We start from the raw sequence: 12,541 nt of genomic DNA on the forward strand, positions 1-12,541 counted from the left end.
GTATAAAATTATGCACACTCACTCTATATCAGTGGTACCGTATTTCTAAATCGAAGAAACATCTTTATAATTAAACATTGTATTCAGGGTCTTGAATCTCAAATCTCAAAGTTATATTACTACATTATCACATGTACTGTGAATTTTTACATGTAAATTGTCTGAAACTCATTGTGGGACAAAATGACTCAGCTTTACCTCAGAGTTCCACTGAACGCACATGCGACAAATAACCCAGGCAGTCCTGGAAAAGCCCCGAGAATTTCCATCACAAAATATGGCATGAGCTGAGAAGAAATGGATACGCTAACGGTAACGATATGAGCAATAGTAATATAGCAATACTTTAGTGAGTGCAACTAATAATACTGCTAAACAAATTATATTAAACCATTGGCATGTGGATGTTCTAATGTTTAATTCAGGTGATTATATTTTTGAGGTTTATTTCAAATAAATGTATAGAGATCATCACCTGGTCTGGGGCAGAGACCAATCCACTTGACCAGGGGTCACAGTGGGAGTAGAAAGCGTACATCATTAGACCAGATATCACAGCACAGAACAAAATGATCCACAAACCAAGCAGATTCAGATACAGAGCCCTAAGACAAAAGAAAGACCATTTGTTTATTAACTGAACTCGAAATATAAATGAAAAGCTGGTGCTTGAAAACTTTTTGTTCTTGCAGTCTATATTTTTAAAATCAGAAATGCGAAAAGTAGTAGAAGTAAAAGGAACTTAATAGAAACAGATATTTTCCTACATGTTGTTACGTACATCTAACTGTAATGGATTATCAGGGAAAAAAGAAAAACTGCTGGATTGGGACTTGGTTCTATGCCTCGGCTCTTGATTGGATGTTGAGATGTGGGCGTGGCTCTCAAAACTTGAGGCCGTGAGCTTGCAGGGGCGGGGTTTAAATGATTGGAGAAGTCCTGCATATGTCACCAGAGAGAAGTCTGATAGTTTCATTCGAAGGTCCAGTTATATAATTTTGATTAAACAAAACAAAAACTATATTTTTTTTAAATGAAACGTATGCGCTCGAATTGTTGATGAATTGTTCACGATAATATCTATAATATTGAAAATAGGATGAATTTTCATTTCATGTTGACTTTAATTGTACGAAAGTATTGTAAGTTAACTGGTTAATGTATATGTGATGCACAAACTTTTGAAAGAATCATGTTTTATTTACAGTGTTCTCAATGTCCTTATTATGTAAGATGCTGTTTAAGATGACTGGCTGAAGCCAATATTCTGAAAGATATCCTGAAGAAAAAGGAGAATGTTTTTCTAATGTTTTCCATGGAAATGTAATTGGGTAGAAGTACAAGTTAGATTAACCCTCTGGTGCTGTTCGGTCAATTACGTTTTTTTTTTTTTTTTGAATTTCTAAAGGTAAAGGTTTTGCCACTTGCTATGTGAACACACAAAAGAAAATCATGGACATGATTCGAAAATGTTACATGGTCCTGAAAAAAAAAAAAAAAAAAATAGACACACTTGTATTGTTCATGGGTCAAAAATGACTGCATTGGAAACGAAAAGGAGATGAATTTCATCTAGAGGAAACGCTTGGTACTGCGCCCAAACTAAATCTTACATTTTTTGACATATCAACCAAAAATGTGGAGCACAAGTTGTTTAGATTGATGGCTTTGGTTTTCTCACAGTTTTAGAGTAAGACATGTTTTGGAAAATAGATATTTTTGCATTTTTCATAATAGTAAACTTAAAATTCAATAACTTTTTTGGTTTAACTTTTTTTAACTTTCACTTTAGCAATAATCTAATCCAAGTGTCTTCTTTAGAAAAAGACCAATCTTCTGTGCTCCAAAGCATTCAAGATTTACAACACTTTGAGTTGGAAATGTCCTTTTCAGGCCTTTGCTCAAAAAAGTGGTTAACAGGTAATAAATGGATCATAGCTATTCCATAAATATAATTTTGTTCCATAAAATCCCTTAAAATACAAAATATTAAATAACAAACATTATTGAACTAAAATATTGCTTTCATTTTATTGAAATAAAAATAAAACAATTTAAAAAACCAGTCATTTGTGACCGCCACACGAGCAGCAGAGGGTTCAGAAATATTCAAGAGCTTCTAGGAATGTGGAAGCTGTATTTATCCAAAGTGACATTGCATTCAAGGTGTATATATCAGTTCATACATGTACTGTTTAAGTTACAAGAACGTTAAAGTACAACAAAATATGTCATTATATAATGAACTAATTTTCACCACTGTTAATGATTAAACACATTGGCCAGATAAATGTATTTGTATAAATACATAAATGTTTTTATTTAAATAATTTAATGGTAATTGGATTTGTATTTTTATTTTTTATCAAAATGCATGACCAGATTTTGGGAATGTTAGGGAGAGTTACATGTAATGGGTGCTCACCAGCGTGCGTGTCTTTCTGTTTTGCAAGAGATGCATCTCTGGATCGTAGACTGATTTACCCCATAGATACCCAACCACGTGAAGGTGCCCCCTACAGTGAGGGTCCAGAACGTGTGTCGCCTTAGAGGATTGACATCAAAGCTGGAAAAATATGTGCACAAAAGCATTTTAACCTGTTACAAAGTGTCACTATTCAAATGTACTCACTGATACTGGTAAACAATGTATAAATCATAAATCAATAATCACTCTAATAATACATCTAAAATGAAATAAAGTGTCTTCTTATTTATTAAGTATAACCAGTATATTGCGTGTCTGAACACATACATACTCAAAGACATCCAGTCTGCCTCCGGTTTGAGCTGTGCTCCAAACAGTCTCAATCCCCCCCGCTCTATTCGCTCCCTGGATCAGAACAGTGAGGAACCCGACCACCATCACCACCATCTGGAAGGCATCTGTCCAGACCACAGCCTTCAATCCACCCTAAACACACACACACACACTGGCACTGTTTCTCCTGTTTTTGTCTGATCACCAGTCACTGAGTCCATCTGAATGCCCCATTCACAAGACTTTAAACATTTCTCCAAGGTTTAAATATGCAGTAATATTTCAACGGTCAAACATTTCACAAGTTAGTTCAAACTGTTTGTTTTCTCATGAAACAGATTATAATTTCTAGGTATGATGCTGATATATTAATTGATACTTTTCATTTTTATAGTCTATACATTTCATTTTATGTAGACAACATAGTCATGTCGGAAGACACAATTGTCCTTGATTTATTGTCCTCACCACAACCAAACAAACACACAATTTAAAGTGATCGCTTTATTTTCATTGACAAAACAACACTTTCCAGTTTACAAAACCTTAAAGGTACATTATGCAAGAATTTTGCATTAAAATATCCCATAATCTCAAGGCCAGTGTTATATATTTTGTTAAGTTGATTACTTACAATATCCCAAATGTTTCCAACTATTTTTAAATCGTGAGAAAATTGCGATTTTAACCAAGGAAACGGGGCGTTAGAGCAGGGGGGAGCTGGGAGTCGCCAGTCAATTGCGTCATATCCGCGTTACCCTCGGTTTCCGCTCGTACTGCGTGGAGTCCTGGACAAATGCGGAAGTTGTAGTTGTAGCGTCTATCAAGCAACAAATGTTAACTTGTTTCTTGCAGTCGTTATGGAACACATTTATTCTTTACCGATTGCAGCTGGTTCTGTCGACAAAGCATGCTTAATTTTATATTTTCCAAATGTAGCATTCGGTAATAGTTATGTTTATGTAAGGGAAGTATTATTGCTTTAGATTTGTGTTTAGTTTATTGACATTGTTTATCACGTCTGGTGTTTATGGCCATGTTAATAAATATAGCATGTGTTATACATAAAGATTAATCAGTATTTTGGCAAATGATGTGGGTATGTTAGAATGTACTTTTACAACAATTGTTTAGAACACGTAAAACTGCGCCGCGTTATCACAACAATGAATTCGACATACAGAAACATCTATGATAACCAATATAGTACTAAACCTTACTTTTCTTGAGGTTAATTCATTTTAAAGGTGCATTGCGCAACATTTCATGTTAAAAATACCCGTTTTTCGAACCCATTCATGCTTAAACAATTGCCTGATGGGCTGAATGAGCCCTTCTATGATCACTGCGATTGCCTCTATAATCCTGTACAGTAAAATAAATAAGAGGGATTCGGGTCGGAATCGACTGGGCGTGACGTCATGCGCGTTCACGCTCACCTGGCTATGTCTGGCAGGTTTGTGTATTCGCCGCCATTATCCGCATCAGCGAAGACAACTCAAGCGACTTTTGCAAAAGTAGAAGATGGATTCAAAGAGACCGGCTTCTAGTTCATCCCAAACCCCAACGCAAACTCCACGTAACTGCGTGCACAACTCTGGTTGCAGTTTCGCGTGTCGCCAGAAGGGGGCATAGTTCTGCAAAAACTCAGAGACTTGCGCAATGCACCTTTAATGAAATAAAAGTGTGATGAGGTTCAAGAGTCAGGAAGGAAGAAGACAGGGGTCGGCGTGACTGGGACTCGTTCTTAATTAAAATAAAGCAAAACAAACAAAAGTCGCGCACAACGCGCATTCACCGTGGCAACCGCGACGGCTCAAAACAGTTCAAAAATGAGAGCTCGGATCCACCGGTTTTCTTTCTCTGCGTCCAATTTTCTCTTCAGTCTCTCTCTCATTCCAGCGCGCGGCTTAAAAGCGGTCTCTCCACGCGGATCACTGCAATAAGACACAGGTGTTCGTCATTTGCACTTGACCTACTTGCTCGTCTCTTCTCTCTCCCATTACAGACCGCGCTGAACCACGCCCCCCTCGCCACAAAAAGCATGACATTATAAAAAAAGAACTTAGCCTCATCCATGAAAATGATTTTTCGATTCCCGTCTGACTCATAGCTGTCAACATTGAACATTGAAAATAAGGGAGATTTCCCGGAATCCATCCCCAAAATAAGGGATTTTTTTTTTTTTTTTTTTTCACGATTCTTACCCACAAACTTTTAAAAAAAAGCACTTATTTCAGTCTAAAGAGTTTATAACTACACAATATATATTACAGACCAATGGATATGTTTAAAGAGCTTTATAACAAAGTAAACATTCAGGGTTTCTGCAGGTTTCAGTAAGTAAAATTTAAGACCTTTTTAAGACATTTTAAGACCCCCACTGCGCAATGTGACGTCGTAGTGACGTCATTTTCATGTAATTTTTGGACGTCCAAATTTGGTCCATTGAAGGGGTTGTTTTGTAACGCCAGGCGACGTCTTTTTTCGACGTCTTCCGCACGTCATTTTTCGACGTCCATCCACAAAAGTTTGTTTACAATAAATCGCGCTCAGTGCTCTCAAACAAAACAGCGGCTTCTTACACACACACACACACACACACACACACACACCTTGCTTTACCTGGGACTCGAGATCATCTGCTCCACGTGCCAACGCTCTACTGTTTGAGCTAGAGAGAGTGAGATAATTTATGATTATCGCGTTTAGGCTAAAAATAGGTTCGACGCTTGGATCACGAGCATCTTGCAGTACATTTAAAATATTTTAAATATAATATTTTAAATATTTTAAAAATATATTACATTTTAAATATAGCGATTTGGAAACGTGGATGGAGCAGTGAATAGGTTCATTACACAGCAAAATGACAGGACAAACTCGCGTTTTGGAAAAGAGCTCTTCATTTGTAAATTAAAAAAATTATAATAATCATGTAAATTTCCTGCACCTGTCATAGACGTCCAAAAAATTACCCAGTTCAGGTCCAATGTTGAACGTAAATATGACGTCCAAGTTGGGTCATGGTTGGACGTCCAAATAGTGGACCTAGTTTGGACGTCGAAAAAAATCACCCAGTTCAAAGGTCCAATGTTGAACGTCAATATGACGTCCAAGTTGGGTCATGGTTGGACGTCCAAATAGTGGACCTAGTTTGGACGTCGAAAAAAATCACCCAGTTCAAAGGTCCAATGTTGAACGTCAATATGACGTCCAAGTTGGGTCATGGTTGGACGTCCAAATAGTGGACCTAGTTTGGACGTCGAAAAAAATTACCCAGTTCAAAGGTCCAATGTTGAACGTCTATATGACGTCCAAGTTGGGTCATGGTTGGACGTCCAAATAGTGGACCTAGTTTGGACGTCGAATAGATGTCCAGAATTGGTCATGGACCGACGGACCCAATATAGACATGATCTGCACGTCTATCCGACGTCCAATGTTTAGTGGAATTTAAGACCCTACACGACGCATTAGATAGATAGTTACCTCGGGATCATTAGAGTATCTATCTATCTATCTTTCTATCTATCTAGGATTATCTGATGTGTGTGTGAGAGAGAGAGAGAGAGAGAGGTAGATATTTTTTTTTATAGATTTTTTTTTACTTTTGCATATTATACTGTAAAAACACAATTATTGTTGATTGTTGTTTTAGTTGATCATAACTAGAGGAAATGATGAGATGATTAAAGTGACCAAAATTATCACGGTTATCACAGAATCCTGTTCAAAAAAGTACTAATACTACAGAATGAAGTCAATTCAACAAGTTTTATGTCGAAAAACAGCAAAAAACTAATTGATTAGCATCAATATGCACTTTTTGTTTACATAAACAAGTTCAAATAAAGTTTTGACAAAAAAGGTTTTATACAAAGATAAACCTCATATTTCAGCCTTTAAATATTTTTTTATAAAAAGAATGAGTCAAAAAAGATAGATTACTGACATTTACACATTATAGCTTATATTTATTAGTAGTGTTTGGGTGTACCCCCATCCTTCATGTTGACTGAGCTTTCAGTGTTGTTATGGAAAGGGGTGATTGGTTGACATGACCTGCGGTGCGTTTGCGGCATTCTGAAAAGTTTAGATTTTTTTCATCTCGTTGCGCCTGGTAAAAAAATGTGCGCGTCGCTTCAATTACGAGCGCGCTTGCCGCGCGCCTACATTTGAACAAACTTGATCGCGCAAAAGACGCGATATATGAACGGCCTCTGGCAAGCTAGCTCATATCAAGCCACGAGCGACTGGTAGCACGCGAGCGACGAGTTGGAGACCCCTGATCTAGCGCTCCGCTTTGTAGGCTACAACTCCATACTTTTTTGCTACTTTGTAATAACTTTCTGCGGCCAGCGTTTCTGGAAATGAACGAGGGTAAACACTTTTTTAGACCTGTCACCTGACTAAATGAAATTTAAGACCTAGGATGAAAATCTGGCCGTTTTTAAGACTTTTAAAAATACGGGATATTTTACGGGAAAATACTAAAACGGGAAGACAGCGGGAAAAGAGTTAAAATACGTGAGAAACCCGGAAAAAACGGGAGGGTTGACAGCTATGGTCTGACTGATTTACATCCACGGTGGAGTTTAAAACGACAGTTCCCATCATTCCACGCTCCTTCACATCGTCATCAAGCTACGCCGTTGTTGTTGTTTGGAATGTAGCGCCCTCTAGAGGCAAAAAATTCTTGCATATTGTACCTTTAAGTCACAAATATTAAGAAATATGAACTACTTCAAAATATATAAAAACCCATGTTAGACCAACAGGATTCCAACAAATGTCCCAATAGTCAAACACTGTTGTGTGAACAAAGAAATTGATATTGGACAATAGTGCTGAAATGTTAAGGGTTCATGAGTTGCCAACATGCATTGCAGCATGAAACAATTATACAGTTACTATAGCCTATAGCAGGGGTGCCCAATCCTGTTCCTGGAGGTGTGTCTCAAGCAGCTCCCTAGTTCAGGAGTCAGGGCACTGATCAGGTTGTCGGCCATTTTTAAGGTTGTTTCAATCCCAAAATCCTTCCAGTGCACTGTAACATTTATTCCCTGAAAAATCCCACAATGCACCACAAAAACCAGGGAGCATCGATGCACACTGTTCATTGCTTTCTTACCGGAAATTACATAATTTTCAACATTTCTGAAGCGCGACACATAAAACGCATAAACCAACTCAATAAATATAATGACACATGATAGAAGATTTTTTGGTAACACTTTAGAATGATGTTCCGTCATTAACAAGTAACTATGCAGGAAGTCATTCAGGACTACTGAGTAATACATTAACACTTCAGCTACTACTATTATAGAAACAAGCTTAACTAATCAGTAAGTCATTTCAAATTAAGGAGATAGTTCCTTATTAGGTAATCAATCATTACTTAATGAGATTATCCTCATTAATAACTAGAACTAACTGACAAATAATAAAGAACATTATCGTGTGTCTGAGACGTAATCAGATATAATTATTACTCCAAATATAGTCATAAAATGCATCACTAATTACTCAAGTGTTACCTAGTTACTCTGCAGGAACTACTAGTGATCTGGACCATTATTTTAAAGTGAAAAGCATCTAACGTCTTCAGGGAATGAGGGTTACATATGTAACTGAGACAATATCTCCTGGATATTGTGGCTTTGTATGATGATTGCTCCTTCACAAACAAAGATAGCATAGTTCACTTAACATAATACGTGTCCTGAGTCCTGTTCATAGTCCTGTAAGACTATAAATAGTATAGTAATCATAATGATAACCGATATAATAATCACACTCAATCGTTATCACAATCACTAACGATTACAGTCATAATCCCATCACCATCACAATTATAATTGAAGATAATAATCATAATTACAATCATAATCAAGTCAGTTCAAATCTTAATTCAACACTCACCAATGTGCAGTAAAAAGTGCAGACAATGCCAGTGGCAAATATGGATCCCCAAAGATCAAATCCTGTCACTGATGGGTAAAGAATAAAAAGGATATATTTATATACATGATATTCTGCATGAATGACTCCTAAATGTAGAGCTGACTTTAATATAAATCATCAACCAGGAGGCAGGGGCCCACAAGGGGGCCTCAGCAAACCTCCAGGGATGACCAAATTAGTCTGAGATGATTTAAATTCAGTTAACATGATCTTCATTAAAATGCAAAATAAATAAACAAACAAATAAAATTGAGATATACGATATTAAACTGAAAGATTTGTTTAAAATGTATTTATTTTTATTACAACAGAAGTACTAGGGGTATATATAAGCTTGGATAGGCTTTGAACAAAGGGGTAGAGGGTGGGGTGCTTGGAATAAAAAAAGTTGAGAACCACTAAAATAAAAAGTCACAATAACCATACAGTAAAGAGTCTAATTTAACAAACAAAATACATTTTACACACTTTATTAAACTGCATCAACTGTACCTACTGGTCAAAATGGCAAAGTCTGTCCGGAACTGCATAAGTACTTTTATATTAAGTATTTAGTGAACCATGCTTTATTGGGAATAACCTCAAGAGATTTTTTTTTTGTCTGTTTTGTGTTCTTTATGAAGCTTGTTCTTTATAGAGATTTTTTCCCCAAAATTTCTCATGTTCCACATAAAAACAAAATGGCAGAAATTGAAAGAATTTTTGATGATTTTCTTCTTGTAACCCTTACGCTGTTGAAAACCCTGAAACCTTCTAATGTTGGCTGTCAAAAATGACCAGCCTTTTAAATATTGCTTGTAAACTGCTCGTTATGCTATATCATCGCCACATATTGGATTCAAGCTTTTTGTCAACTTGTTTTCTTTTAATTAGGATAGGTTTTGAATTTCTTGATCGTAGGCCTCATTGATCTAAGCTAATGCACTTCAGTTTTTGAGTGAAAAAAAATAAATAATTGTGGATGATTTTGTCAATATTCAACAGAACATGGAAAAAAAGTTGCACTGTTTATCCCACTAGTGTGCTTTAATGTTTAACCAGGAAGTTCGTTTTGAAATGCTTTTATTTACAAACTGGAACAAAGTTACACTTGTGGTGTTTCCGGTCAAATATGACCAGCCTACAAAAAAAAAAGAAAAAAAAAAGTAATTGCCTCATAAATGTCTTATTCCATTCCTGTAAATCACTACGACATTATGTCAACAGACAAAGGGGTCTCACTCTGGAGTACCAATCACCTCTAAGTTTTATAAAAATGCATTGCAGACCAAGCCACTGGTATATAAGATGGTGTTCTTTTCAAAAATGCTTTTTCGTCCTTGTGGTCATTTCCTGTCCTCATCTGACGGCCATGATTGCTGTCTCACATGTCTGGTCCGCGAGCATGCTGAGATGGCATTCATGGATGGTTCATGTTGTCACTGCGAGAGCATAACCATGTCGGCTTTACAGTTGTGACTCTCCTTCTTCGTGAAGGGAAGAGTCCCCTCTGCTGAACCCTCCACCTTGTCCTGAGTGCTTGCGGTTGGATAAGTGGTTCCTGGGTAAGTGGTTCACAGCCACGTCGTGCCCCAGTGCCTTTCTTCACGAAAGTGCACGAGGAGGTCCAGAAGTCATGGAAAGCACCTTTTACTGGCCGAAGCCGCTTCACAACCTCCTCCACTCTCACTACCTTCAATGGTGTGGCCGCCAGGGGTTACATGGAGATTCCCCAAGTGTAGCATGTAATTGCGGTGAAACCGGCCACGTCTCCTCTCCAAGGCCTGTAAGACGATGGCAGCCCTAGCTGCTAAGGCTCACAGTGTTGCTAGAAAGGCAGCTTCCAGGACTTTCAAAAGCATGCGATTGCCAGCACTCAAATAATTACAAGACAGTAGTTCTGAGCCAGGGTTGATGCAGGAACTGCGCAAGTCATGGCACAGGCCCTCGGTCAGACAACATCCACCTTGGTGGCCCAGAAACGCCGTCCCTGGCTAAATCCTCCAGAGATGAGGGATGCCGACAAAATCCGCTTTCTTGATGCCCCCATTTCGCAAGGTGGCCTCTTCAAGGACTTTGCCCAGCAGGTCTCGGCAGTCCAAAAGCAGACGGAGGCCATCAAGATTATCCTGCCCTGGTGTGATATCACCAAGGCGCTGCGGGCTGGCCACAGAGGGCATCCCCCTGCGTAACCTGAGACATCACCCCGGCCGCCCCGTCGTGCCTCCCACAGGAAGGTGCCATCCCTCAGGCTGCCATTAAACCCTCCAAACGTCCATCTAAGTGGCCCTGATGTGGGTGGCCCAGAGATGGAGGGAGGAGAATCTTCAGTTTTGTTTCAAAGAGTTTACTTCTGTTCCGCATAAAAGAGCAGTTTCCTTAGTCTCTGGACCATAACGGGCACGGTTTAGCAATGAGCGACTCTCTGCTTTCTCACTCCTAGCCCCCCTTCTCTTGCTGCAGGGTTTTTTGTGTTTCGAGGATGCGCTGCTTCCTCACGCCTCCCAAGCCTGACCCTCACTGGACCCATGGAGGCAGGTTAAACTACATTCACTGCCTCTACTGCATCACGCTCCGACCCCAGGAACCAATCGTTCTGCCCGGGAAAGTATGGCTGCCAACTCTGCTTCAGCCTCAGACTGCACTGTCACACCCGAAGGTAACAGCACAGATGAGTCATCTACGTCAGAAGACATAAGCCCACCTTCCTCACATGCCTTGAATGAGAAATTAAGCTAGTTCGAGGGTGAGGCGCCAAACTCATCCAGAAACTCAAACAGGGGAACGAGTGTGCTGAGTAATGAGAGGCGCGCAGGGAGTGACCAGGCGGCATCTCTCTCATTCGATCCCCCAGATCGCCCTCAGTGTTTGCCGCTGAGGCGTCCTACCCAGTGGGGAGAATCTGAATCTGGTGAGGACAATCTCGGCCTCTTGAAGAAGAACGAGAGTCGCAACCGCAACGTCCTAATGGGCACGCTCTTGCAGGGAAAGCATGAACCATCCACGAAAGCTGTTTCTGTATGGGCATGGCCTAACCAGTGCAGACAGCAATTGTACCCTTCCGAGGGAGAGAGAAAGACGCGATCTGCCGTGCAGATCTTTTAGAGGAATTCACTCTTTTGAAAAGGAAATTGCCTCTTTTAGAATGGCCCAGAGGAGCTCTCTGCACTTATCCACTGCTTTATGCTGATAACCCAGCAGCAAATGCTGTATTCCAGAGGTGAATGGAATTGCTTCTCTTGCAGAGTAAAGAGACGGCTTAGGCTTCGAAAAACAAAGCTGAAATGTGTGTGCATGCCGGCCGCCTCATATACCCGCATGTCTGTGGACGTGGCCTGGACATTCCATTGGCCTTTTCTGAATATTTCAGAGGTGTTTGGGGCTCTCAAGGGTGACCCCTAGTGTCTGGATTTCAACACAATGGTGTTAGTGACTAAATGAAAGCAATCTAAATGCACATGGCTTGTTGATCAAAACTGAACAAACAGTTTTACTCTTCACAACTTCTAAACATTCTTTCATCATAAAAACCATCACATGCAAAATGATTAATTGAATTATCAAAATATCTTGGGCATGCATGTATATTCCATAAATATGACATGGAGGAACATCTAAATACCTAAACAACAACAGCAGTTTATTTTTGTAGAAATGTGTTGCATGTAAACTGAAAATTCACAGTTTCTTGTCATGGAAGTGCAATATGAAGATATGTAAGAATGTGTGGTGTTAGGGGAAGAATATAATATGTAAAAATTAAAAAGCAACTGTGAATTTCCAGTTTACATGTAACACATTTCTACAAAAATGAATGTGATGTATAAATAA

General features: G+C 38.9%; 1 protein-coding gene across 1 annotated transcript in view; it reads right to left on the reverse strand.

Moving 5' to 3' along the window:
• Positions 1-12,541, reverse strand: part of slc5a12 (solute carrier family 5 member 12) — a gene marked incomplete at its 5' end in the record, with an annotated part of 31,514 nt that overhangs the window by 15,323 nt on the left and 3,650 nt on the right. The window contains 5 exons of the mRNA XM_084397675.1: positions 199-287; positions 476-605; positions 2,426-2,566; positions 2,760-2,914; positions 8,690-8,757. Coding sequence (XP_084253801.1) covers positions 199-287; positions 476-605; positions 2,426-2,566; positions 2,760-2,914; positions 8,690-8,757 — 583 coding nt within the window. The remainder of the gene's footprint in view (positions 1-198; positions 288-475; positions 606-2,425; positions 2,567-2,759; positions 2,915-8,689; positions 8,758-12,541) is intronic.

The sequence above is a fragment of the Rutilus rutilus genome (genome assembly GCF_951802725.1).
Source record: "Rutilus rutilus genome assembly, chromosome: 23".
Lineage (NCBI taxonomy): Eukaryota > Metazoa > Chordata > Actinopteri > Cypriniformes > Leuciscidae > Rutilus > Rutilus rutilus.